Consider the following 25,699-nt stretch of genomic DNA (forward strand, 5'->3'; position numbering starts at 1 on the left):
CAATGATCTATTCCAGCTTTTTATGGATCCAGTTATGTTCGGTATTAATAGTAATTAACATTGAGTTCTCTTGAGTGTGCTTTTTGTTCCACTAAGGTGATAATGAAATTATGTTTATTAATTTGAAATCCTTTTAGGACTGGGTTTTATTGAGTTCATCTTGTTAAGCTCTATTGATGTCGAAAGGAATTTATATCAGGTTTGAGTGTTATTTAATCTGAGATATCATAAATTTTATGAGTGAGCTGTTCAGTGTTTCCTTTGTTGCATTTTTTCTGTCATAAATACATTCATGTTTGTATTCCTGTTTTTATAGCCAGCTTTTCATATGTTTTACCATCTTTTGGTGTAATTATCTACAAGACACGTGTCGTTTCAGGATCCTTCTTTTGTTCTCTAGCTGCTCATGTATCTCTTAGACCAGAATACCCCTCTAGCTGGGCTCTGCACTGGGGCTTCATGGTTTGACCTAGTGCTGCCTCATGATTTTCAAGTATTTTTCAGAGTTCCAGGAAATGATATCTCAGCTTTGTCAGAAGTCTTCTCTAAACTGATGGTATTGTGACATCTACTCTAAGCAATCAGATGCAGTCCCAATTGTTATTACAGAACCACTCCAACAGTTTGCTGTGTTTAAAGCATCTCCATGCTGAGGAAATTTTGGAGGAGACAGCTATTGGATGGTTCATCAGTCTTTCACCCCTAGACCTTTACTCCTAAGTGCTATTCTTAGGAGCCTTGTTTAAAATTACATTTAGGGAATTCTCTCCCACTTAGAGCTTGGGTGGTGGCCAGGCCTTAGCTCTACCTGGACAGGAATTTGCCAACAGACCCAGATGTTTTCTGCATCAGAACTAGATTGGAGTTGCTTTGACTTTGCAATTTCACCGTCTGTACATGACAGTTGAACTATTTTTAAAGGGAGCTTGGGAATTATGATCTGGAAATAATTATCCAAATCCCCACTGAATCGAGGTTTGTCAGCTGTTTGCAGACTCTGGGATGATGGTACATTATTTCAGAGATTTCTATTTATTTCATTCCACCTATGTTGTTAGTTTTGTCTGCTATTAGAAATATTCCTGATTGTTGTATCCAAATTATTCCTAATTGCTCTAAGTTTCTTGTCCACTACATGTATTATTTCGCTAATGGACCTTCTCCTACTTCTCAGCTAATTGGAAACAATGGTCATTTCTTTCCATTTCCCGAAGAGACATTGGACATTATTCTTTTGTTTGCTCATGCTGCAAAACCCTGTGTCAATGACTTGACAGAATTGGGTAAGTTTTGTTGATTGGAATTGGTCTTTTATGTATCTTATCCCACATCTAACAGATAACCAGTGATAACCTTCATGAGATCATACCCTCCCAAGAGTGAGCTGTTTCAACATCAGAACATAGGAGCCTTTTTTAAATGAACAAAAAGGGGGAGATGTCAGAGACAGGTAGAATAATGATAACAGAAAGTCCTTATGAAACCAGGCCTTGTTCTGCTATATTAACAGCTGGCCTGTCATCTCTTCTAAGTGCAGCTAAGCAGTCACAAGTTCCCACGTGAAGTTATTTTGAGAATGAGACTTGGTGAACAATCTGATCTGAGGGTGAAAAACAAATGCACCTGCAAGAACAAGGGATTTGTCTCATGAGAATCAGTGAATAGGTAACAATACAAAGAATACAACAGAGAGATTTGATGCACAAGTAAAATATATTTTATTATCCAACAGAATAACTGGCATAACTAGTAATAAGAAATCGATTAACTACCTAAAGTTGCACATTAGGTTTGTCAAACTGTATAAAATAAGTTGTGTGAATAAAATAAAGAGTTCTTCTCCAGCTCAGCTGGGTTCTCTGGGATTTTGGTTCCTCCCTTCTTTCAGGCTTTGGCTTCCCCCTTCCTTGGGGCTTTGGGTTCCTTCTTCTTTGGGGCTTTGGTCTCTCTCTTCTCTGGCACTTTGGCTTCCCCCTTCTTTGGGGCTTTGGGTTCCTTCTTTTTTGGTGGTATGGTTTCCTTCTCTGGGATTTTGATTTCCATTCTCTCTGGGCATTTGGTTTCCTTCTTTTCTGGAGGTCTGCTTCTCTTCTCTGGAGATTTGGTTTCCTTCTTTAGGATTTTCAATTCCTTCCTCTCTGGTGCTTTGCTTTCCTTCCTCTCTGGGATTTTGATTTCCTTCTTTTCTGGAGGTTTGTATTTCTTTTCTGGGAGTTTGTTTTCAATCTTCTCTGGAGCTTTGGTTTCCTTCTTCTCTGGGAATTTGGATTCCCTCTTTTCTGGAGGTTTGTATTTCTTTTCTGGGAGTTTGTTTTCAATCTTCTCTGGACCTTTGGTTTCCTTCTTCTCTGGGAATTTAGTTTCCTTCTTCTCTAATAATGCTTTGGTGTCCTTCTTCTCTGGGGTCTTGCTTTCCTTCCTCTCTGGGAATTTGGTTTCCTTCTTTTCTGGAAGTTTGTTTTTCTTTTCTGGGAGTTTGGTTTCTATCTTGTCTGGGGCTTTGGTTTCCATCCGCTCTGAGATTTTGGTGTCCTTCTTCTCTGGGGCCTTGCTTTCCTTCTTCTCTGGGGGTTTGGTTTTCCCCTTCTCTGCTTTTGGAGGTTCCTTCCCCACAGAGACACCCTTCTTTTCTTTCTTCTGCTTCTCTTTCTCCTTCTGCCTCTCTTCCTCCTCCAAGGCTTTTGTCTCCTCCTCAAGCTTTGGAGACGGCCGCTTCAGCTCCCTTCTGCAGACAAAACAGAAAACATGGCTGAGAGTCACCACCAGAACCTTGGGCTCACTCGTCCTGGCTGGCCCTGCACTTCATTCCTTGACCCTGAGGCCAGGCAGCAGCGCCAGACCATTTCCGTGAATTCTCCTCAACCCACAGAGGTTGGGAACATCCCAAGAGAGGGCAGTGGTGGAAGGGCACCTCCAGGACCAGCCAAACCTGAGCCTTGCCATCAGAAGGGCTTGACTGTGCAAGCTCCCTCTCCAGGCACAGCCAGATACCTCCAGCCCACTGCCAAAGGCTGATCCACCAGCTCTCTGCGCTGTGCCTGAAAACGCCCTTTGTCTCTTGACTTCCCAGTTTCAAGCAGAGCACAGAGTGCCAACGTCTGCTGATCTCTCCTGCAATTCTTACTCAGCTCATTCAGCTCCCTTCTCCCTGGGCACAGCTGAAGCAGGATTTCAATGAGTTCGGATTTCACCTGAGGCTTAGAAGCAATTCACATTGATCAGGATGTCAGTTAGACAGGTAGACCATAGGTTAATGATGATTAGATGCTTAAGCCAGAGCTGATTGTTATATTGTTTACCATGATGAGCTTCTCTATAGAAGGAAGTGGAGTAAGTGAACTGTTAGAAGAACATCTTGAAACCAGTAGAACAATGGTTAGCACCTGGGCTTTATGTCAATCAGTCACTAAGCAGGGGACCTTGGATGGTGCCAGAGGGTCACAGAGACCTGATGAAGACATTCCTGACTTCATCCCTTAAGACCACTGGCCCAATTTGAGACCACCAACCCAATTCCAGAAAAGAATTGCACAGGTGTGAAGGACTAATGACCTCATTTTAATACGGAGCGGGGAGGGGAGGTGCTGGGGTTGTGCACATGTATTGTATGTAAGATCCTGGGAAATAAAGAGAGGGCAAAGAACCTTGTACAGCACGGTCACACCTTGTAGGGACGACTCTGGTGCTGCCCGCAGGGGTTAATAAACATACCACTTTCTAACTTTAACGAGTTAGAGAGTCTCTGTCCGTGAGCCTCGGTATTAATGACTCATAGCCTGATCCTAAATGAGAATAGTCCTATCAGTCAGAAAGCAAAGGCTGGAGGAACTGCTCTCCTGCAAGACAGGCTCTTGTCAGCCAGATTTCCTGCTGGAAGCCAGCTGTGACCAAGCCAGCTGGTGCTGTCTGCCATGGAAACCATCTGAAGCAGCCTCGTCCCTCTCCTCCCCATGAAACCAACTTCAGCCTGGCCTGAAGGAAGTCCTGATGCACAGGCTTGCTTTAAGCAGCCCCCACTCCCAGCTGCACACTTTGCCTGTGTGTCCTGAGCTGGGCTGCCTTGCTGGAGCAGAGCTTCTCCTGTGCTTGCCCACTGCTGCAGCTGAAGGGGAGCCCCAAGGACAGGAGCTTTTATGGCTGCTGTCCCACCATCAGGAGAACCCTGGCAGATCAGCACTGCAAGGACTTCATCTGCAGCAGCACCAGCACCCAAACCAAGGTTTGGTGTGTGCCCCACGCCTGCCCACACCACAATCCCACTGTTTTGGTGAAGAAGGGAGATGATGAAGAAGATGTGACTCAACACCATGGAGCTAAAGACACCTCTAGAGGCAGTGCCAAGGCAGGGCCAGAGCCCAGCTCCCTGCAGGCAGCATCTGAGCCAGGAGGGCTCACCACTAAACTAGAGAAGAAGATGTTCTGTCCCAACAGAAGAAGGTGCTTCCTCTCTTGGGAGCCAGGGAGCTAAGAGTGGCCATCCCTGTGCTGCTTCTGGCCTTTGCTATGCAGCACCTCTGAGCTCAGAGTCCTTGGAGCAGGGAAGTCCTGCAGGGACAGTAACCCATGGAGAGCAGGAACCCATGGAAGGCTTACTCACCTCTCCCTGAGAGGTGCCCCAGAGCCACAGCTGATCTCCTGGGGGCTCGGGGAGCAGCTGACACGTGAGGCCTCCCCGGGCACCAGCACCAGAGAAGGGCAAGGAGACCTGCTGTCTCTCTCCTGGCTGCAGCACACCTGACACTGGCAGGATACTGGAAGCCTGCATGGAAGACAGGAGAGATGGAGGTGTTGAGCGTGAAAATGGATGCAGAAGAGCACCTTGGAGCAAAGTGCCGCTGCAGCCAGAGGGGCCTATTCCCCAAACACTGCCAGAATCACCCTGATCTCATCCTGCATCCATGCCACTGACCAGTGCAGGGACCATGGGGAAAATCTTCTCCCATCCTCACGGGTCAATGCATTCATGAGTACATGACATGAAAGTGAACTGGGATGTCTCCTGGCACTAGAAATTCTCTCTGATGCACAACTTGCCTTGAAAAAGTTTCAAAACTTACTGCTTTTAGAAAAGGAGGAGACTCAGAGTGAGAGCTCTTGGAGCTGAGCAAAGGACTCCCAGCCCAGCTCATCTGACTCCTGAGGCTCTTCCCCTCTCTCTCTGATTTAAATGCTGCTTCCTCAAGGTGCTACAGCAAAAGCTCCTGCAAAACCTTCCTCTGGACCACCTGAGGAGTTGCAGGGGGAGCAGTGCCCTCCATAGGTGCTGCACAGCGTCCTTGGGCAGCCCCACAACGTGTCCTGCACGGCCTCTCCAACACCCAGCTGCTCCAGCAGCACTTTGTGCTGGGCCTGCAGGGATGGGAGGCCCCTCTGTGGCCAATGCTCAGGGCCACCAGTGGCACTGGCAGCTCCAGCCCTGCTTGCCACACTGCCAGTGTGCAAGGGAGACAGATTCCCTCTTCCCTTCTCCGCTTCCAGGGCAGTGTGCGGTGCGCCCACGGAGCACCTGAATCCCTCCAGGCCTGCTGGGAGGTGAGGGTTTGCAGGAGCTTATGGTGGCACCTGAAAAACAAGCCATTCCCTACGCCTGCAGGAAGAGACAGCCACTTTGCCAAGTCTCAGTTTGTAAGACAGCTTCAGGGCCTGCAGTGCAAGAGCAGCTCTCAGGTGACAGCAGAGACCTGCAAACAGGGAGTCTGGCTGGGCTGGGAAGAGGGCACATGGAGATCAGGACTCATCCCAGCTTGCTGTGGCAAGGAAGCTGCAGCTCTTCCCATCATGATGCAGATAAAAGCCTCATCTTGCATTGGGAAGGCAACAAGGCAAAAAATGCCACACTCAACACAGGCCTGTAGGATCTGAGTGAGCTTCTCCAAGGAAAACTCTCCTATTTCTCCCTCCCACTCCCCCATGTCCAGCCACTGGCCCTGCTGCCCAGCCACTGTCAGGGCACAGGACAGCAGGGCAGCAAAAAGGGAGCTCAGCAGGAGCATGACTTGCTGGTGGCAGGCTAAGGAGGCAGCACAAGCAGTAGGTGTACAAGAAAATCTACCTCTACTCCTGAAGACTGGGTCAAATCCTGCTCTTCAGTCAGGGCTGTGGCTGCCTCCTGCTTTCCAGCCTTGAAGTGCCTCCATCGAGACGCTGGGCAATCCAAACATGTTCTCATCTCCTTTGGTGGTTGGGGATTGAATTTAGGTGGGTGAAGCTCATCTCTGGAAAAGAAGGTAACTGTGAAAAGAGACCTGCAGTGGGAGGGAGGGACACCTGCACCAGCAGCTCCTGGTCAGGATGCAGCCCCTGGCTGGCTGCTGGCACCTTGAACTGAGAAATGCTTTGATCCAGCCCTTCCCAATCCAGGCTGGAGCAGGTCTGCTCTAAAGGCAGCCCAGGAATGACCCTGAGCTGCTGCAGCAGCTGCAACTGCTTGCACTGAGGAACTGCAGAGGACAGGGATGAACACCTTGCGGGCATGCAAAAAGCACAGTGGGAGAGCAAAAGACAGAGAAGGCAAGCAAAAAGGGCAGATTTGAGACATCCAGGGGCAGACACAGCCAGCACAGCCAACACAGCCCCCCCAGGGCCCAACGCCAGAAACTCTGCAGCTCCACCAGGTATTTATCAGGAATGTTTCCCTGACACTGCTGGGGGCTTGGCTGACATTTTCCAACACTCCCAGGGGACTCAGGTGGCATTCCCCATGCATACAGATATACATACATCAGCTGTAGTGCTGGGGTCCTGCCAGACTCCATCAGCCTTGGGCTTGGGGAGGTTTCTGCCAGCCGTCCAGAGCTCCATAATTTTTTTCTCTGTCCCAGGAAGCAGGCAAGAAAGATTTTTAAAAAAACCCCAAACAAACCATAACAGGGAAAACTAAAAAACCTTAAAGAGCTCATCCCTGCTCAAGGTATTTCTTTAGGGACAGCTACCACTCTCCAGCTGAAATGCTGGGCTTTTGGGAAAAAAGAAAAAGATAATTACATGTTCACCTCCAAATTTAAAAGGATCAAGGTAAGAGAACCTTTCAAACTACAAAGGATTGGCCCAAAGGTAAAAGCTTTGCAAGAAGTCTCTAGTTATGGCCAGGCTGACAGTTAAACAACTGGTTCCTCTGGTGGGGAGAAACCCTCCTCTTTAAGGTAAGCAGCCTCAGAGTTGAAAGAAACTGTTCTGTCAAACTTCAGGCTCCCTGGCACAGCCTGCATTGCCTGTCCTTCCTGTTCACTGATTTACATGCAGTGCCACAATGGCGCAGGTTCAGATGTTTGGTGCCATTCAGGGAATTTGCCATTGTCATTTCCTTATGTTTTAATCTAAGTTTCAATCCTTGCAACCACTCTTGAAATGCCAGCCTTCCTTTTTTTTACAGAAAGCTCAAGGTTCCCAGAAGTCTTCTGACATCCTCTTTTGTGCTCAGAGAGATGCCATTTTCAAACAGATGTTTCCCAAGTTAACAGCATTTTCAAGAGTAATGAACTAAAGTGACCCTGGATTCCAGCTCAGACCAACGACGTTCTGTGCCAGACACTGAGATTACCACCCGTGAGGCACGAGCTGTTTGTGCCACCCATCCCTCCTGGCCTTCTCCACAGCAGCCTGTGCCTGTTTTCCCCGGCAGAATCCCTGTGCCCTTTGCAGCCTGCCAGGAGCAGCTGCACAGAGGCACACATCTCCCCTGCACTCACCAGTGGGTTTCTCTCATCCCCGAACACGCCGATGAGAACATTGGTGCGATGCGTGCCCAGCGCCTGCACTTCCACCAGCACTGGGATCTCTGCAGTGCTGTGAGGCTGGACAATCCCACAGGGCCTGGGGCTGGAGTAGAGCACAGCAGAGTCCTCCTTGCGTTTCTGCAAGAGACAATGAAATGCAGCTTCAGAGGCACCTCTGAAGAAACTTTACACTCCCTAACATCCACCGCAACAGCAACTGACACACGTGTTTAAAAATGCCCAGGACAAAGGTAAAAGGCACAAACAAGATGCAAGAATTGTAGGCTTAGCATTCCCAGGGGATCCTGCCAGGAGACTGCCAGCACAGGCACTGCTGTCTGTGGATGCAGCAGCTTTCACAGCCCTCTAAGATCTCCCACAAGAAAACACCCTGAAGACTAGAACATCAACTGTTCCCTCAGCAGGTTAAACTGCATCCTCAAGTTTACATTCGGGTAGGATCCTGTTCTCAGCAGATCTTTAAGAATGAATAGAAACCAACAAGGTCACGTCCAAACCCTTTTTCCCCCTAATAAGCTCCTCAATAATATTTGAGAGGGGGAGGTGGATGGGATGCCAAACCTGTTCAATAAGCCCGTAGCAGCCAGGCAGGTGGCTGGGATTCCTAATCAGGAACTTCTTCTCGTAGGGCACCTTCAGGAGGCACTCATCATACTGCAGCACGTGGGGGGACACTTGCAGCTTAGGAACAAGACATCTGGACAAAGAGATGAGCCCAGGGGAATCAGAGATACTGAGAGAATGGAGAACATTTACCCCCAAAGATTGTAAAACAGAGCATAACACATTGGTCACTGTCAAATGGGCATTGAACAGCCCTGCAGTGATAAATTGCCTTCTACGTCTTCCCACTCCAACAGGTCTTGTCAAGGAGGGGCAAACCCTGAGAGGCAGCAGCCAGAGGCTGCCAAGTGCCCCAGGCAGAGCACTTTGTCCCACAGCTGCCTCAGCCCCTCCTTTCCCCAGGAAGGCTTGCAAGGACTCCTGTAACACTCCCAGTGACCCATGAGCTCTGGGGGAGCCTTCCCAACAAGGATCAGAGCTCACTAATGCTCAAGGAACACACAACTCCAGTGTCCCAGGAAAAATGACTCCCTTCTCTGCCATGGTGCTGTTGCCCTGCCTGGGAACTCAGCTGCTTGCCCCAGCCTTGGAGGGCACGAGACACCAGCTGCCCTCCAGAGTGGCTGATCAGCCCCTCCCAGGCCCTACAGCTCCCTGGCTCCTTCCCTCCACAGCTCCAGGCACTGACTGTCCCCAGCCCACCTGCTTGACAAAATGCCAGCCCAGGCACTGCCTGGATGGCTCTGCATGGGAGAAGGAACAGCCCCAGGGAACTGCATCCCTCCTGGCATTCCCCTGACACCCGCTGCAGCACAGCAGGATGGAATTCTGCTGCAGCAACAACCACTTTTGCTCTCAACCCTGAGAACATTCAAGCTCAGAGTGGGAAGCAGAGGGAAGGAGAAAATCTAGAGCTGAGCTGCCACATCAAGGGCTGCTTTCCCCTCCTGAGACCTTGCCCTCAGCACTCTTGCTGACAGCCACTTTCCCCCTGCCACGTGCCCTCATGAACAGAACCAGAGCCTGGCTCTCAGCAGGCTGCTTGCTGTGTCCCAAACCAATGCACGGTGCTCGCACCCAGCACAACTCCACCTCTTGCAGCAAGAAGGAGAGGAGGCCCTGGGGAAATTTGTTCCACCTCAAGCACCAAAAGCCAGGCCAAGAAATGATCTCATTCCTGGTGCCTTCAGAAAAGGGCCCAGGACCCTGCTGGGCTGGGAGCAGGGCTGCTTTTCACCACAGGCTGCTGTCCAAGCTCTGCTCTTCTCATGCCCAGCTGGCACAACATGAGCTCATGAACCAGCACTTCTCCTTGGCAGCTGCAGCCAGCAAAGCCTGGGCAAGGCAGGGGCTGGGGGAGGCCAGGGAAGGGCTGGTACCTGGCTGTGATGACCAATGATGCCACTCCCTTGCCAAAACCCTCCAGATCCACCAGCATTTTCCTGTAGAACTCCATCACCGAGTTGGAACACAGGGTCACCTGGTGGAAGAGAAGAACAGGAAATTCTTCCTTACAAAAGCTCATTATCCACGTGTGATATCCTCCAGCCCTTGAGGGAAGATTTTGTCTTAATTCTGCTGCTGCTCCATGTGTAGAGCACAGTCTCAAAGCAACAAAAGCCTTCTGGCAATAGCAGATGTGTTAAACACACCTTGCTATCAGGGCATAGCTCAGCTACATTAAAACATTAGACTAAAGCTCTATGAACCACTGTATTCAAATTAAGGCCCAATTTCTCATCTGACTACAATGACATAAAAGCAGAAGAAATCTGACTTGAACACAATGAGTTCAGCTTTACAGCAGGAAATGAGGGCAAAGTGTGGCCCAGCAGGTGCTGGGCAGTTCATGGCTGCAGAGTTTTTTGTCCCCACTGGAGATTCCTGCAGTGAACACAAATCCTTCTGCTCCCCAGGAGAGGGGAAATGAGACCAAGAAGAAAAGCTAACTGCTTTCTACAATGACATCTATCTAACAGCCACCTTTTGCCCTCATCTTTGCTCTGCCCACTTGCAATCAAATAAATGGCTCTCAAGAACCCAAGAGAGACTTCTGGCCTTGACCATATGGTATGTGACCTCAGCATATGATTTTGGAAAGAAAACAGTGCTCCTTGAGGAACATCCCGAGTAAGGCAGCTAGCAGAGGCCTCAGAGCAGTGCAGATCTCTCACTCACACCATGCTCAAAGCTGGCAGCAGAGCTAAAGCCCTCCCACGCTCCAGTGCAGCTGCAGCCCTGGTGCTGAAGCGTCTCTGGCTGCACTCTGCCCGTACCTGGATGTCCTGGTGTCCCTGGGGCAGGATGGTCCCTTGGCTGGGAGTGATGGTAAACTCCCGGGGCTCCACATACAAGTGAACGCCCTTCCTCCAGGCTGGGTCACTGTGGCAGCGGATCTGATCCACGCTGTCCACAGCCGGCTGCGTGCCATCGAACGACATGCGGAGCTGGAACGTCACGGGCACCGGGGAGCTGTTAGTGAGCCGGCAGCGCTGGGTGTAGGGAAAGCCTAGGAAAGGACACCAACATCCATTGAGGCTCCCATTGTGGCCTGACTCCTGCTGGGAATGGCCTGGCACAATGAAAGTGGCACTGGAGTTTAGCTCTGGATTATCTGAACTACAGCTCACCCAGAAGCTGCATGAGGAATGAATCGTCACTCAGTTCCCTTTGACACAGATTGCAGACTGCAGCCTTGAAAATGCCCACTCCTGGCCCTGCTGAACACTGCAAGCTTCTCTCTTGGTGATGGGGAGGAGCTGCCTCACCTGCCCCAAACCAGCACCAGTGATCTCCCAGTGATGAGTGTGCACCCAGACCGAGCATTTCCTCTGAGAATTCAAGCTGTCAAATTCCCTGTTCAGCCTGCCAACACTCCCACCCTTTTCAAGATAGATAAACAGTGAGTCAGCATTGAGAAGAAGCTACAGCAAAAGAAAGTGAGGATGGAATCAGGAACTAGAACGTGAGGCAAAGCACCCCAATGCAGCTTCTCTCTGCAGGATCCTAAAGGCGTCTCTTGGTTTGAGCCAAACAGACTGAGCACGAGACAGCTCAGAGCCCACTCAACTGGGGGCACACCCAAGCCTTGCTTGGAGATTGCCAATGAGGAACCAGGTCCCACCTCACCCAACAAACGGGGACATCACACCCATGCTGCTCACTGGGATTGCTGCCTGCAAGGCTTTACCCCACTGGAGCTCTGGGATTTGCTTTCCATGCTGGAAAGCCAGAGATGCAGCCACTCATGGTGGGGATGTCCTGCAGAGCCCGGAGAGCAGCCACAAGCTGCTCTGCAGTGGACATCTGGCTGGGCTGGCCAGCTCTTTGGGGAGGAGACTTCTCCCTGGGCCTGCTCACCAAGAGGCACTGGAACACAGATGGGGAGAAAAAACAACTGCAGCTGCAGCCCAGAGCTTCTCTGTGCCCATCCCAGTGAGCACTGCCAGCTCCAGCAGTGACTCCAGCAGGGAGGCAAGAGAGGCACAACAAGGACAAACACAGATGGCAAAACCTCCAATGAGACTGAGCTCACCGCATGCAGACAACAGTCAACAGTTCCAAAGAAGCAAAGATACAACAGCTGCCTTCAGCTGAAGAGACCTTAGGAATGAAAGCAGATCCAGCAGGATCAATCTCCTGGTTCAGAACCATAGTTCCATTGGTTGCCTTTCTTGTTTCATTTCTTCAAAAAGGCAACTTGACAAGTGCCTCCATGGTGATGCAGGGGGGGACAGAAGCAGCTCAGGAAAGGCAAGTAGTTTCCTTAAAAAGTCCATGACCTTCCTTGTTCTGGGTTCAGGCTTGGTAGTGAATGCTCCCCTTGGTCTGGGAAGGGGGATAGGGGTTTTGGGGGTTTTGGCCCTGGGGGTGGGCTTTTCCCTTGGGGGTTTTTGGCAGCCGTGGCGTGATGCCGTGGGCGCTGTGCAGTGGGAGCTGAGGCTGGGCAGGGAGCGGAGCTTCCCTTCCTCCCGCTCGGGGATGGGAGCTCGGCCGCGTGCTGCTGCGGGAGGTTGTGTGCTTGGCCCCGGCACTGCCCTGGCTGCAGCTCAGCCTGGCACCCACCCTGCCTGCCTTCCCCGCTGCTGCCTGCTGCTCTGATCCACTGCCCACATCCCCCTGCCCTCTGTCCCTTTGCAAAAGGAGCATTTCCCTCCTTCCCTCCTTCCCTGCCGCTGCCGGCTGGCAGGGGATCACTGCCCTGCCAGAGCCCACAGCTCCTCCTGCTGGGATCCTCACTGCACCAAAGGACAAAAACGGGACTTGGCAGCTGGCAAACGTCTGCTCTTGTTCTCTGGGCTCTCCTGATATAGTCTAGGAAAGAACTGTTATTCCTTTTCCCACAGTTTTGCCCGGGAGCCCTGTCATTTCAAAGTATCATCATTTGGAGGGAGGGGCTCATCTTTCCATTCCAGGAAGATTCCCACCTTCCTTGGCAGACATCTGTCTTTTCAAGCAGGACAGAGACACCAGAAAATCCTGACTTTCTATGCCTTGCTTCTGTTTGATCTGACAATGGCCAAATGCTCCCTGCGGCACCAGCAGCCCTGCAGTTCCCACCCTGAAGAGGCTGCTGGGGCAGAGCAGGAGGGAGGGATGCTTTTCTCTCGGAAGGCACAGATCCCTCCCGCTGTGTCCCAGCCCAGGCAGCACTCACCAAAGGAGATGTCCCCGAAGTCGAGCTCAGGGAGGTCGAAGTGCAAACTCGGTCCAGTGACGCTGCCCCTGCATGGCGAGGACAGAGCAGGAAATGCCTTGGTTCAAGGAATTGCAAAGCTCCGGCTGGCGTGGCTCGGGGGCACCAACCTGGGGTCAGGGCACCGTGCCTTTCAAACCAGCACACACCATGTGCTCAGCACAGTGCCCCTGGGCACAGGAGGCAGCTAAAGCCAAGTGGCCAGCAGCCAACAGCCACTGATGGGCTCTGGGCACAGGGCAGGCAGGAAAAGCCCCCGGGATGCTGCTGGTCCCATGAAGGACCCTGAACACACAGCCAGACATGGCTCCGGGCCTCACTTTCCCCATCTGCAATGGGATGGACATCAAGGTGTCCCCACAAACTTCTGTAACCAGCCCTGCCAGACACAGCTTCCCTGCTTTGCTACTTCTTAGCTGGAACTGCTGTTCCCTTGGAGGAGCTTTCTCAGCAGAGTTTGACCCACACCATCATTACAGACACAGTTCTGACACATGAACCCAGGGCAGCCCCAAACATCCTCTGAAAAGAGCAGCAACACTTCTACACAGGGCACAGATGAATCCTAGAGGAAAGGACCAGCTTGTCAGCAGTGCACCAGCTGGCACAGCCAAGAGCAACAGCTTCAACAACCAAACAAGGGGGTCCTGAATCTAGCACAGCACCTCACCTGTCCTTGAACTCAGCAGACACACTGCAAAAGCCACCAACACCCACTGAAAGCAGCACTTGAAGCTGCACAACACTCCCCAGTTGATTTCATGGCTGATGCCAATCCATGCCCACTCTGCCTTGTGGTTAAAAATCCAGGCCCAGTGACCTGTGCCTTCTGTTGGATTCACAGGACTGCCCCTGGCTCTGCTCCACACATCTCAACAAGAGACACCTGCCCTCACTCAAGGAGAAAGCTGCTGATGCACAAACATCCCATCACCAGTTTAGGGGAGGGACAGAGGAGAATCAATTATTGGATGGTGGAAGGTTCCCTCTTGATCTCCAAACTAAAAAAGCAGCACTTTTCCTCCAACAACAAAGCCAGCATCATTCTTTCTCCACTGGGGGCAGACCTACTCACCACTTTGTTCTTGTGAAGTAATAACTTCCTTGTTCTTTTTCATCCATCTCCCTTATCTTACTGCTATAATCCAGTGCAGATTGCTTTCATTTCTTCACTGCCTTGCCCCAGTGCCTCCCAAGAGCAGCAGCCTAGTTCCAAAGCTGCAGAGCAGCCAGCATTCAGCTCTCCTGCTCCCACTGCATTATCCTAGCAGCACAAGGCTCAGGCTGGCAGGGACAAGGCCTCGTGCTGCTGTGGTGCTGAGCACTGAGCTCTGCCTCCCCTATCATCACCCCTTGTCCCTTGTGCTGGGCCAGGATGATCTCTTGCCATGGCACCAGCCCAGGGGATGATGCCCAAGTCCTTGGCACAGTTCCTGCTGCACAGTTCCCTGACTCCCACATCAGCCCTTGCCTGGCTGTGCACAGGAGGCACCAGAGCACTCTGGGCACAGCAGCTGGGAGCACGGCTTGTGCCCCACAGCATGGCCATGAGAGGTGAGGTGAGGCTGCTGCTGCCCATCTGGCATGGATTATTGACAGAAGTTTTTAAAAGCACTGCTGCTGCTGCAGAATGCCCCAGGCTGGCCCATCTCCAAAGCCCTGGGGGCCTTGCACCTTGTTCAGCTGGGACATCCCAGAGCAGCTGCTGCCCAAAGCTGATCCATCCCACTGCCTGCCATGGCCCAGGGCAGAGGGAGATCCCTGCAGGGAGGAGTCATTCCAGCTCCAGGTACCACACAGGACAGGAGGCATCCTCCCACTAAAGCAATGCCAGCATCAGAGCAGAGATGAAGACCTCAGCAAACACCTTTTCTCTCTGCTCCACCCCAACAGGAGGCAGCTGGGGCATGTCCCAGAGACAGCTGCAGATGTGCCCACCAAGCTCCCAGGGTCCTTACTTGATGGTCAGGATGGCAGGCGTAGGAGATCCAGCCACACTGAACCGGAATTCTTCCTCAAACCTCCCCAACACGGTGGCACTGAAGGAGATCTGGAGAGTCTGGCTCCCACCTGCTGCAATGATGCCCTCCTGAGGTGCCAACTTGAAGCCCAAGCCCACCTTTGTTGCTGAAGGGATGCAGCTGAAGGGAGCATCAAGAGCTCCTTGGTTGATCAGGTTCACCTGCAGCAGCAAGAAAGCAAAGTGGAAATCCATGTGGAATCTTCCCTTTTTGGGAGTTATTGTCTAAGGATGCAATGAACAGCCAGAAAAGGCTGAAGATGCTTTGTGCTGCTGAATGGCAGAAGTCAAAAGATACAAGAGGACAAGTTCTGCCTTTGGGTTTTCATGCAAAGCAGTGGCAGCTGCACAGACCTGCAGTCACCCTGGGCTTATCCCATGGACACAGAGCAGTGCACCTCTGGGCAGCATCACCCTGCTCATGGAGACCTGGCCCTGAGAGCAACGTGGGGTGATTGCAGCTGCCTAGTGAATCAGCACTGAGCTAGCACAGCTCCAACAGCACCATCCATTCATTCACCTTTTCCCACACCATGGAAAGAAGATATTGGTAATGAGGCATCAGCATCAAAATGTACAGACAGCACCATCTTTTGGTAGAGAAAACTCAAGGTGTCTTTCTCTTCCCCAGCCAAGCTTTTTAAAGTGTCTGCCCTGATGTAGTGCCTCATTTTCTACCTCTTGTCAGTTGCTCTCTCATGATTTTTTTGCAAGCTTAGCACTATTGTGGGGGAGGCAAAGAGGAAGAAAAATCCTTTTCTTAATTCCCAGGAACACTTTTCTCTTTCCAGAGCCAGAGATGCACCAAGGCTGAAGTGAGTGACTGTCAGCAAGGGACAGAACTCCCAAGGCTTTCCTGGGACTTCCAGGAATGAGCAGGAGACCCTTGACTGGAAGCTGTTGGCAGTGGACTGAAGCTCAAAGGCAGCCAGTTGGTTCCAGCTGCTTCTGCAGAGCCCAGTCCAAAGGTGCCTTGTGTCTGGCACTGTCACAAAAGCCTCTGGACATGCAGCTTTTGCACCCAGTGCTGGTTTCACCTGCCAAGGGCTTGTTTTGCAGGAAGCCTCCCAGCTGATCCCTAAGGAAGGCTGCCCAAAAGCAGGGGCTGGGCCTTCATGAACAACAGACACACCTTTCTGACCCCCCAGACTGGACCAGCACATCAAATATTCCCTGCTCACAACTGCCCAGCTTGGCAGGAATTCCACAGCTCCACCAGGCTTGCTGCTGCCTCAGGAGCCATCAGCATCCATCCCCAGCCCTGCTGCTCACCTCACAGACATGGGGGGTGTTGACAAAAATGTCCCCAAGCTCCAGAGTGTCACAGCTGAGTTCAACCAAGGGTCCTTGGCCTTCCCCTCTGAGCTGCAGGGGCAGCCTGCTCTCACGGCCTGGGGAGAGATGTCCATTTCAGTACAAGCATTCCCTCTGTCACACTGTCTTTTCCAGGCTGCCTCAGTGCTAGTCCCTGACTCTGAGCTGGATGCTACCAGCTCCTGATGCTGCAGGAGAAGATATGGACCCTTTTCTTCCCTCAGCAGATATCCCTTGGGGATGACTTCTAATTCCTAACCCATTCCTCAGGCTGGTTTCCAATGGGAGCCACCAGTTGCTGAGTTTCAAACATCTCTGGGCTCCTGGAGTGGCAGACCAAGCAGTAATGGTTAGAAATTGAAAAAAAGGAAATTTAGGTTAGATATTTGGGATGACATTTTTTCCTGTGAGGGTGGTGAGACCATGGAGCCGGTTCCCCAGGGAAGTTGTGCAGGTTCCAGCCCTGCAAGTGTTCAAAGCCAGGCTGGATGGGGCTTGCAGCTACCTGCTCTAGGGGGAGGTGTCCCTGCCCATGGCAGGGACCTTGGCACTAGATGATCTTTAAGGTCCATTCCATCCTTAACATACTGTGATTCTGTGCTTTCCTTCCCATGCACCTAGAGGAGCTTGGAAATCCATTCAGTGAAGGCACAAAGCTCATCCAGAGCTTGGCAATTACCAAACTACCTGGCCCAGCAGCACAGGACTTTGTTGCCCAAGTCCTCACCTTCTGACCCTCAGCACTGGGCTCTGTTTCCACAGACGGAGAGCTGCAAGGTGACAGCTCCCACACAGGGAGAGAAGCAGCTGCTGGCCAAGGCTGCTCCTTCTACCAACAGCCTGGGCTCAGTGGGGCTCAGCCACCTCTGCTCTGGTGCTGTCTGGCCAGTGGGAGCTGATCCAGGCTCAGGGAGCACATTTCTAACCCAGCTCCTGCCACCTGATGATGGATCCATGTCCAGTGGAGCCATCCTGGAGGCCAGGGGCCTGCAGGGGCTTAGTGCTTGTTCACTGAAGCTGCTCTGCTCTGCAGCTCTCTGGCCTTTGAGGAAATGCTGGCAAAGGCATGGCATGAAAACCTCTCCCTGCACTGTCAGGGCTGTGCTGGGTTCAGGAACCCAGACACAGCACTCTGAGCCCTGGCCTTGCATGGGACATTCCCTGGGAGCTGCAGGGCCACTGGGGATGTGCCAGCACTGCCCTGCTGGCCAGGGACTCTTCTCAGCACTGCCAGGGCAGCCCAGTGGGCTCAGGCTTGCACCATGGCTGCACTGAGGGGGAGAGAAGCAGGGCACAGGAGCTGCACCTGAGATGCTGCAGTAAGCCACACTTCCATACTCCAGAGCTGCCAGGGGTTTGAAGGTCACCTGGATTTCAGCCGAACAATTCGGCCCGATTTCTCCCTCCTGCAACACAAAGAGACAGCAAAACATTTCTCTTTAACTTCACATTTCCTGTTTTCAACCACAGTCCTGTCAGCCTTTGTTTAGAGCATCAAATAGTGAACAACACAAGGAGCCCAAGGAAACCCTCCAAAGGCAGCTCAACACAGCGCTGGAAGCTCTCAATGCTCAGCTGATCAGCTCCCACTCTCCACAAGATTCCTACTGCTCTGACACAAGCTCTTGCTCACATCATGCTGCTGTCAGCTGCACTGGGATGCAACTGCCCCTGTGCACTGCTGCCTCTTGGCCTTAGATGGGCCATAGCAGTAACCAAGAAGAGAACATGAGCCCCTTCCTTGAAATACAAACATTAGTCAAGCTGTTTTGAAAGAAAGCAGAGGTTGGGATTATTCTGGGCTTTACTCCAAGGGGAGAAGGGATTTTGCACTGTGCACACACCAGGCATTCATCATCTCTCACAATGCCAGTGCTCAGAATCAGGGCTCTGGCTGATGGCAGCACGTGGCAGTTTGCTTGCAGAAACAGAAAAGGAAAAGGTTTTCTGTCCCTGTGTGCAGGAGAACTCAAAAGGCCCAGTGAAACCTTCCAGCCTTGTGTCCAGGCTCACAGATGACACTGGAAGGCAGACTCAGAAATAGTGCAAGGCGTGGTTACAGGAGGCCATTGGCATTTCTGGGATCAACCTTGGGCTGAGTTTGGCCTCCTTTTCCCAGCCAACCATTGCCAGCTTCAGGTCAGTGTGTGAGCTGGCAGTGCTGCAACAGCCTCTGCTGAGCCCCACGTGTGGGGGCAGCCCCTCCCTACAAGAACTGCTCCCTGTGACACTGCAAGGACACGCACGGAGTGCCCTGAGCTCCAGCCCTGGCAGCAGAGCTGGGCTTTGTCAGGCTCCCAGCCCTGCCTTGACCCTCCAGGGCAGAAATGCTTTCAGCAGGGAGCTCTGCAGCTGCACCACAAACTCCATGTCCTCCCTCCCAGCACATGGGGCCAGCTGAGGATCTGCCCAGTGACCGCAGCCGGGGCAAGGGGGGCTGGGGTTGGGTGCTTGGGAGGAGCAGGAGGAAGAGGAGGAGGAGGAAAATGAGGTTCTCAGCTATCACTTACCATTGGCTCGATGAAAAAAACCTCATTGGAGAACAGCATGGGCTCTTCTGGCACCTTTGCCATCTCCTCCTGGACCATGCTGCTCAGGAGGGCAGTGTCACCTCCACCAAAGCCCTTCACCTCCTCTGTGCTTTTCTCCTCTGTGATATTTTCCTCTGACACCTCTTTGGGTGTCTGCAGCAAACACTGCCTGCAGCCCCAGGGAGAGACAAGGCCAGCAGATGGTTTCATAAGGCACAGATTTGCAGAGAGAAGTGGGAGTGCAGGAGAGCAAAGCACTTGGGTGGGAGCAGCAGCAGCTCCCCAGCAAAGGCTGACCCCAAGCCACGAGGGTTCCAGATGGATCAGGGATAACTTGCTGTTCACTGGCACTGCAGGGACTTTTACTCCACACTTGCAAGCTCAGGGGAGCTTTCCAAAGCCAGCAGCCCTCCAGAGAACCTCCTGGCTCAAAGCCTCTGCCACAGTTCAGGGAGAATCCACCAGCCACCTCAGCTGGCTTTTCCTCCCACTGAGCTGCTCGGGGGAGGCAGATAAAGATCACAGAGCACCCACTGCAGGGCTTCCCTGGCAAGGGGAGACCAAGCTGGCTTGCAGCTACGTGGGACCAGCAGCACTCTTTGCTTCTTCCATTTTGGGCCTGCCCTGTTCCCTACTCTGCCTTTCACAAGAGCATCCCAGAGCACTTCCAAAGGAAATTGATGAATTCAGGCACCAAATCCCTGCAGTGACATTCAAGGTTTTCTATGCAATGTGCATGAAAACAGAGGCTCTGAGAGGGGAAGGGACTTTGTTGTGCAGGAGGGAGACAGCAAACTCCTGGAGAGACCTTTTCATCATCCAGAGCTTTTTGGCTCCCATCCCACTGCATGGTGATAGAATGTCCTGACAGGGAAAGGATCCTGCACGATCTCCTCTCCTCAAAAATGTCCTCTCTGCTCTGAGACCTCAAAAGCTGCTCTGACAGCAGGACAGGGGAGACAAGCAGCCTGGATGGACAAGGAGCTTTTCAAGGAACTAAGGGGAAAAAAGAGGGTGGAAAGAGGGGCTGGAAACTCATTAAATGTTTAGGGATGTTGCCAGGTCACGTGGGAAGAAGATGAGAGAGACAAGAGCCCAATTAGAACCTGAGGAAATCCAGTCATCACAATCAACCTTTCCTTCCCAAAATGCCATCCATGCTTGGAGTATAAATGGAACTGGAATGCTGAGTGCTGAGCTCCCAAAGCCCAGGGACACACACCCTGGTGCCAGGGATGGTTTACTTGGCCTAAACCATTCAAAAGCACCAACACCCCCCTGAGGCCACACGTTCCTTTCAGTCTTGGGCCATGTATCTTACTGAAATGCATCTTTCAAACCAACCTCATCTTCTCTTCATCCTCTTCTTCCTCACTAGGAAAAGCCTTCCACTGGAAGTGGGCTGTGATGTTACTCCTGTTTTCAATGAACACAGTTCTGTGGCTTGACATGGTGATCAAAGTCTTGTCCATCTCCACAGAACTTTTGCTCAACCCAACGTTGACATCCACAGCTTCTCCTTTGAGGTGTGTGTGGATTCTTTCTTCACCTGGAACAAAGCAAAGGGGAGTCTTTGCTCAGCTCACTGGCTGATGGAAGCACAAGGAACGCAGCAAACCACAGGTCACAGAGGAAAGTGTCCCAGTTTTTAGCTGAATGAGCAGTTCTGTGGATCAGTCCATGGATCACATCCTGACAGCTCTGGGTGTAGAGCGTGGGGATGTCCTGGGCAGCTCCTTCAACACCTTATTTCTGAGTGTGTTTGTAGAGCTGTGGCCCCAGGGTGACAGTGTGTACAGTGGGGTTGGTCCATGTGCTCTGGTGACCCACTCAGATCACTGGGATTTCTGCACCAAAGTCCTTCAGGTGACGCTGAGGAGCCCTGCTCAGTCCTGCCTTGCCCAGGGCCTCCCCGGGCATCCCACCAGACTCCTGTCTCTCCTGATCCCTTGCATCCCTTGCTGCTGACCAGCAAATATGCCTGGGGGCAGGTGGGCAGCAAAAGGAGGCCCAGAGGAACAAATGAAGTGACAGCCCACAGCAGGAGGGGACCCAGGTGAGGAAACACAACCAGCCTGGCTCTGCAATAGGACAAACCACTACAAAATGAACACCAGGAAAATCAGCATCAGTATCATCATCATCTCCCTGTCCAAACCCACAACCACATCAGCCTTGCAATATTTTATATTGTTCTGATGTCAAAAACCAAGCTGGAGCACTGCAAATTAAATAAAAAAGGGAACAAAGGAAAGATTACTAAGTACAGATCTGTTTCTGCATTGAGACTGGATGGGGTTCCTCAGCCTAGAAATCAAATGGGAGATAGATGTGAGAGGTTTGCTACAGCATGAACAGCCTGGGAAATGGGGACAGGGAAAAATTTGTTTTGATTTGCCACAAAAAAGGAACTTGAGGGCTTGAAAATGTTGTTAGACAGAAACTACATATATGTGTAAGGGCCACATAGGAAAAGGGTCTGTGACAAGCCAGTGCAGAAGCAGCATATGGGACAGAGGTCTGCTAGAAATCCATTGCATTGCAGAGAATCTGATGGAGAGCTCACCTACAGCATTGCCCAGGAATAAAAGAAACCTTCACCCAGGCACAGCCACATGGCAGTGGAGAATCAGGGATCCTCCTTCCTCCACTCAGCAACTCCCAGCAAAACAGGAGTCCAAAATCTTAGCCTGTTAGAGGGGATGCACTTTCTCAAGCCCCCAAACAGCAAGGAGTTCTCCGTTTGCTTTGGGGTGAAGCTGAGCAGGGGAGGCACCTCTGGAGGGAATGGAGGGGATGGGACAGCAGGGAGCCGTGGTGCAGAGCTGTCCTGTGGCCGGGCAGGCCCAGCACTCACCTGTGCTGCAGCACACTGCCAGGCACCCGCAATGGTCACCGGCCGTCAGCGCGTGGAATCCCACTGTCACCTGCACGGTGTCACCAGCGCCCAGAGCTCCTGTGGCCGGAGCCACGGAGAAAGGACTGCAACACAAAGAGAGCCATCAGGGCTGGCCACAGCTGGCCAGCAGATTCCTTCTGCACTGCAGCTCACTGCAGCTCCCTTGGGCAAGCAGGGAGCAAACCAAGCACAGCCAGCAGAAGACAGCCAGGACAGACAGCATCAGAAACAGCCACGGAGCCACTGCTGAGCAGATCCAGCCCTCACAACATCCTGTGGGCAAAATGGCCTCAGCTCCCCACACTCTGCATCCAGCTCTCTGCAGTGACACTCAGGGCTCCCACTGCCAGCAATCCCATCAGAGAATGCTTTCTGAAGAGCACAGAGAGGCTTCAGAGCTATCTGCAGGCACAACTGGACACTGTCTGCCTCAGGAATTTCTCTTTTCCTGCCGCCTATAAACCTCATCTCAGGAGATGCAAATGTTAGGGCACTCCCTGTCCTGGGAGATTACAGCCTAGGAATCACACAGGGAGAAGGAACTTTTCCCTGAAGACCAAGGAATAGTAACTGTTGAATTTGCAGTGTGGTTCTTTGGCTTACTTTACCTTGAAAACATCCTGATTTAGCCTAGAAAGGGCACATTTGATCAGCATTTCAATGAAAGCTGATCTAAGATAGAAGAGCTGTGAAGGAGACATCCCTGACACTCTAATAACCAAATGAAAACCACTGCCAAGAGATGGGGCTGACAGGCTACATTTTGGCCTTTTTTCTGTCCATTGTGAGCTGTTCCTTAAGACACTTCTCATCCTCTCAGATCTGCCCTTTCCATTAATCAGTACTACACAGGACAGGCAGAAAAGATAAGGTATGGAGAGGGTTTGAATAGGTTTTTTTCTTCTGCTTTTTAACTAGGTCCATTTGTATGATCTTTTGGCAAACATTTAACACAAACCAAAACAAAAAAACAGCAGAAACACAGCAACTTCAGAGTATTCAAAAAGAAATCTCAATGAAAGGGGGCATAATCTGATTCAGAGATTTAAATCATCTGGTATGAAATTTTAAACTGGCTTTCAAAGGGTCATCATGGAACACAAGAGGTGACTGATGCCCTCAGCTGACAAGGGAAAGCAGATCAGCTTCAGGAACAGGAACTGCACGGGCTGCCTGCAGCACAGCTCATGTTGGGCATCTGATGCAGGGACCCCTGCAAAGCCACGTGCCTGTGGCCTCCCAGAGAATGGCTCTGTTTGGCTGACAGTGCTGAGAAAGCATTTCAGGAGCTGCTTGTGCTCAGCAGGGTGCAAGCCAGCTGCCAACATGTTCCAGCAGCCTCCAGGAAAGCTGGGACAGAGAAAGCTCAAAGGCTGCATCCTGCTAAGAACACTGAAGGCAAGAGCAGCTGCCATCCATCCTGCTCCCTTCCAGCCAGGGCTGCAGGGCAGCAGCTCTGATGCTCTGCTTCCTTTTGCTGCCCTTTCCCAACGCTGCTATCACCCAGAGGTGATATCCTTTGCTCAAGAACAGATGGGCTGCCTCACCTCTGGGTGCTCAGCTGGAAACGAGCTTCCAGGTTCCCAGTGTTGCGGAGCAGCAGAGTCTTCTGGGTGCTGCTCTTGACTGGACACCTGGAGAAGTCCAGCTGCTCAGGGAAGTCCAGGACAGCTCGGGCAGCAATGGCCCGAATTGGCACCACGATCCTTTCACTGGTAGTCATGCAGATGAGCTGGTGGGAATAATCCTGCAGGAAAAGAAACTGCCTCAGCACAGGGCATTTAGTGCCATCCCCATGGAAGGATGAAAAAAAAACTGACTCCCTTCAAGGGCATCAGTATAGCTATTCCACCCCAAAATAAACACTAAGCTCTACTAATATGCCACATTTTAAAGGCACCAGGGCACTTTGCAAAACCTATCTCTGTGGCATTAAGATCTTGTGTCACTTGGGTCATACAAAGAACTGCCCTAGGCCACCATAATTTTTACTCTACATTTTAATGATGTTAAAGAATTCCTACGTTCCTTCTAAGGAACATGGAGCTAGGGAACACAGGACATTCCTCTTTAGGTTTCTATATTCCCACTGTCTGAGAATAGGACAAAATGTTCAACTGACTGGAAGCAGCAAAAGGAAGATGAGAAAACAGCTGGACCCAAAGAGCTCCTGCATCTCTGGCCTGGTGCAGAAACATCAGGTGCCTCAGAACTCCCCTCCAACTTTGCCTCTCCAAGCAAGTCAGCAGAAGAACAGTGCTAAGAGGCAGCAGGATGCTGTTGGAAAGAGCCTCTCTTGGCTTCCCTGCAAGGCTTCCTCCCTTCCATGCCACGGCCTAAACCCTTCTGGATGAACAAGCCTGCAGATCCCAGCACGGAGATCAGACTTGCCAGGGCCTCAGCACTGCTGTTCAAACCTCCAGGCAAAAGCACCTTTGGCACGCAATGGGTGCCAGCTGACAGAGCAAGCACAGGCACAGGCATGAAGACAGAGGCACAGCAGTGTCACTGCCACGGGCTCTGGGCTCACAGCTCTGCCTGCAGCTTGCACCTGCCCTACACCAGCTCCTGCAGGCAGCTGTCCAAGTCCCTGCAGCTCAGCAACCTCCTGCTGGCCAAGGGCACCCAGAGCCCAGGGTGCCTGTGCCAGGCCGGGCTCATGGGTACAGCACATCCTCTGCCCTGGCCCTGCAGCTGCACCATGCCCACTTGTGCTCTGGCACAGCACAGCTGCAAGGCTGCAGAGCAGAGGCTGGGAAAAAGCACCGTCCTTGCTCCAGCCCAGGGGGAGGCAGGGAAGCTCTTGCCAGGCAGGAAGGAGGAAAGCTCTCAGACCTCTTTGTTCCTCTAGTGTTTGCCATCATCATGAAACCTTCCACTGTACCTAGAGATGGCCCAACATCTATCAACAGCCCTCTGTCATTTTCATCCTGTTCCCTGGGCATCTTCCCTTGGCAATGCTCAGGGATGTGCAGGGAGGGGAAGCAGAGCCTGTCAGGCCTGGCTGCAGTGCCTGGCAGCCCGTGCCAAGCTGGGACTGGCTGCAGGCTGCCTGCCCACGGCCTGGAGCCAAGCTCCCAGCATGGAATGGGCTGCACCCAGAGTGCAGGGAAAACAATGGCTTTGCAGAGAATTCTGTGCTTGGGCTCCTCCAGGCTCACCTTGTTCTCCTCGGGGCTGAAGCGGATGCGCACAGGGGCAGAGGCGCCTGCTGGCACCATGTGGTACACACCCCTGGGGCTTGCCAGCTGGAAATAAGGGCAGCTCTCCATGCACACCTTCACCAGCCGAGGAATCTGTAGCAAAGACATCAAATGATGATTTCGCCCCTTGTGCACACAGGACAACAGGAGACCTGTCCCTGCCCTGCTGACATCCCTCCTTGACCCCTTTTCCAAAGCATTTGCAGCTCTGCAGGTACAGGCACATCATTCACAAGGGTCAACTGGAATCCCTTCTCTCTGGCTCCAGCATTTTGGCCAGGGCCATTGGGGCAGGGCCTGGTGGCAAGGAAGGGCCAAGCAGGTCAGCACCAGCAGGATGGAGACAGAGCACCTGACCGACCACATCAAGTCATCTGCACCATCAGTGCGTGTCCAAAATCAGGGCACAATTCCCAGCACAGGAAGATTTCCACCATCTTGCAGAGCCAGCTGCTGAGACATTTTCTTCTGCATGTGTTGCAGCAGATAACTTGCTTTGCTGGACACTCGGGCAATGACAGCACTCTCCTCTTCCAGCACAGGGTTAAAGCTCCAGGTGCCAGCACTCACCTTGTCCTTATTCGTCACAGACAGCACCATTTCAGAGACCTCCTGAGCCACGAAGTTCTCAAACACCATCTCTGGTGGGGAAACCTGAAACAAGCTCTGTTTCGGGGCAGCTGACGGCAGCTGGAGAGGCGAGGGAGAGCAGGGACAGCTTCAGCTGCTGGGAGGA

General features: G+C 52.0%; 2 protein-coding genes across 2 annotated transcripts; both read right to left on the reverse strand.

Annotated features, from left to right (window-relative positions):
- Nucleotides 1-1,708: 1,708 nt before the first annotated feature.
- LOC135292504 (neurofilament heavy polypeptide-like) lies at nucleotides 1,709-5,912 on the reverse strand. The gene is made up of 3 exons (XM_064406701.1): nucleotides 5,839-5,912; nucleotides 4,598-4,759; nucleotides 1,709-2,725 (listed from the first exon to the last, which is right to left on the reverse strand). Exons 1-3 carry the CDS (start codon nucleotides 5,910-5,912, stop codon nucleotides 1,885-1,887), a joined length of 1,077 nt encoding a protein of 358 aa, XP_064262771.1. The 3' UTR covers nucleotides 1,709-1,884.
- A 1,016-nt stretch (nucleotides 5,913-6,928) lies between these two features.
- Nucleotides 6,929-25,602, reverse strand: LOC135292505 (hydrocephalus-inducing protein-like). Its single transcript, XM_064406702.1, has 13 exons — nucleotides 25,534-25,602; nucleotides 24,922-25,056; nucleotides 23,308-23,507; nucleotides 21,719-21,843; nucleotides 20,206-20,410; nucleotides 18,841-19,030; nucleotides 14,955-15,178; nucleotides 12,958-13,025; nucleotides 10,577-10,809; nucleotides 9,680-9,780; nucleotides 8,298-8,433; nucleotides 7,689-7,853; nucleotides 6,929-6,955 (listed from the first exon to the last, which is right to left on the reverse strand). The coding sequence occupies exons 1-13, from the start codon at nucleotides 25,600-25,602 to the stop codon at nucleotides 6,929-6,931; spliced, it is 1,878 nt and encodes a 625-aa protein (XP_064262772.1).
- Nucleotides 25,603-25,699: the final 97 nt, after the last annotated feature.

Source organism: Passer domesticus, unplaced genomic scaffold (genome assembly GCF_036417665.1).
Source record: "Passer domesticus isolate bPasDom1 unplaced genomic scaffold, bPasDom1.hap1 HAP1_SCAFFOLD_37, whole genome shotgun sequence".
Taxonomy (NCBI): Eukaryota; Metazoa; Chordata; class Aves; order Passeriformes; family Passeridae; genus Passer; species Passer domesticus.

Coding starts and splice junctions, on each gene's coding strand:
- LOC135292505 (XM_064406702.1), bottom strand. CDS start 25,602: ATGGTGTTTGAGAACTTCGTGGCTCAGGAGGTCTCTGAAATGGTGCTG. Junction 25,057..25,533: donor CTGTGACGAATAAGGACAAG/GTGAGTGCTGGC, acceptor TCTTTGCTACAG/ATTCCTCGGCTGGTGAAGGT. Junction 15,179..18,840: donor TTTTTTTCATCGAGCCAATG/GTAAGTGATAGC, acceptor TTGCTGCTGCAG/GTGAACCTGATCAACCAAGG.
- LOC135292504 (XM_064406701.1), bottom strand. CDS start 5,912: ATGGGGGAGTGGGAGGGAGAAATAGGAGAGTTTTCCTTGGAGAAGCTC. Junction 4,760..5,838: donor ATCCTACAGGCCTGTGTTGA/GTGTGGCATTTT, acceptor TCTTCCATGCAG/GCTTCCAGTATCCTGCCAGT. Junction 2,726..4,597: donor GGGGCACCTCTCAGGGAGAG/GTGAGTAAGCCT, acceptor TTTTGTCTGCAG/AAGGGAGCTGAAGCGGCCGT.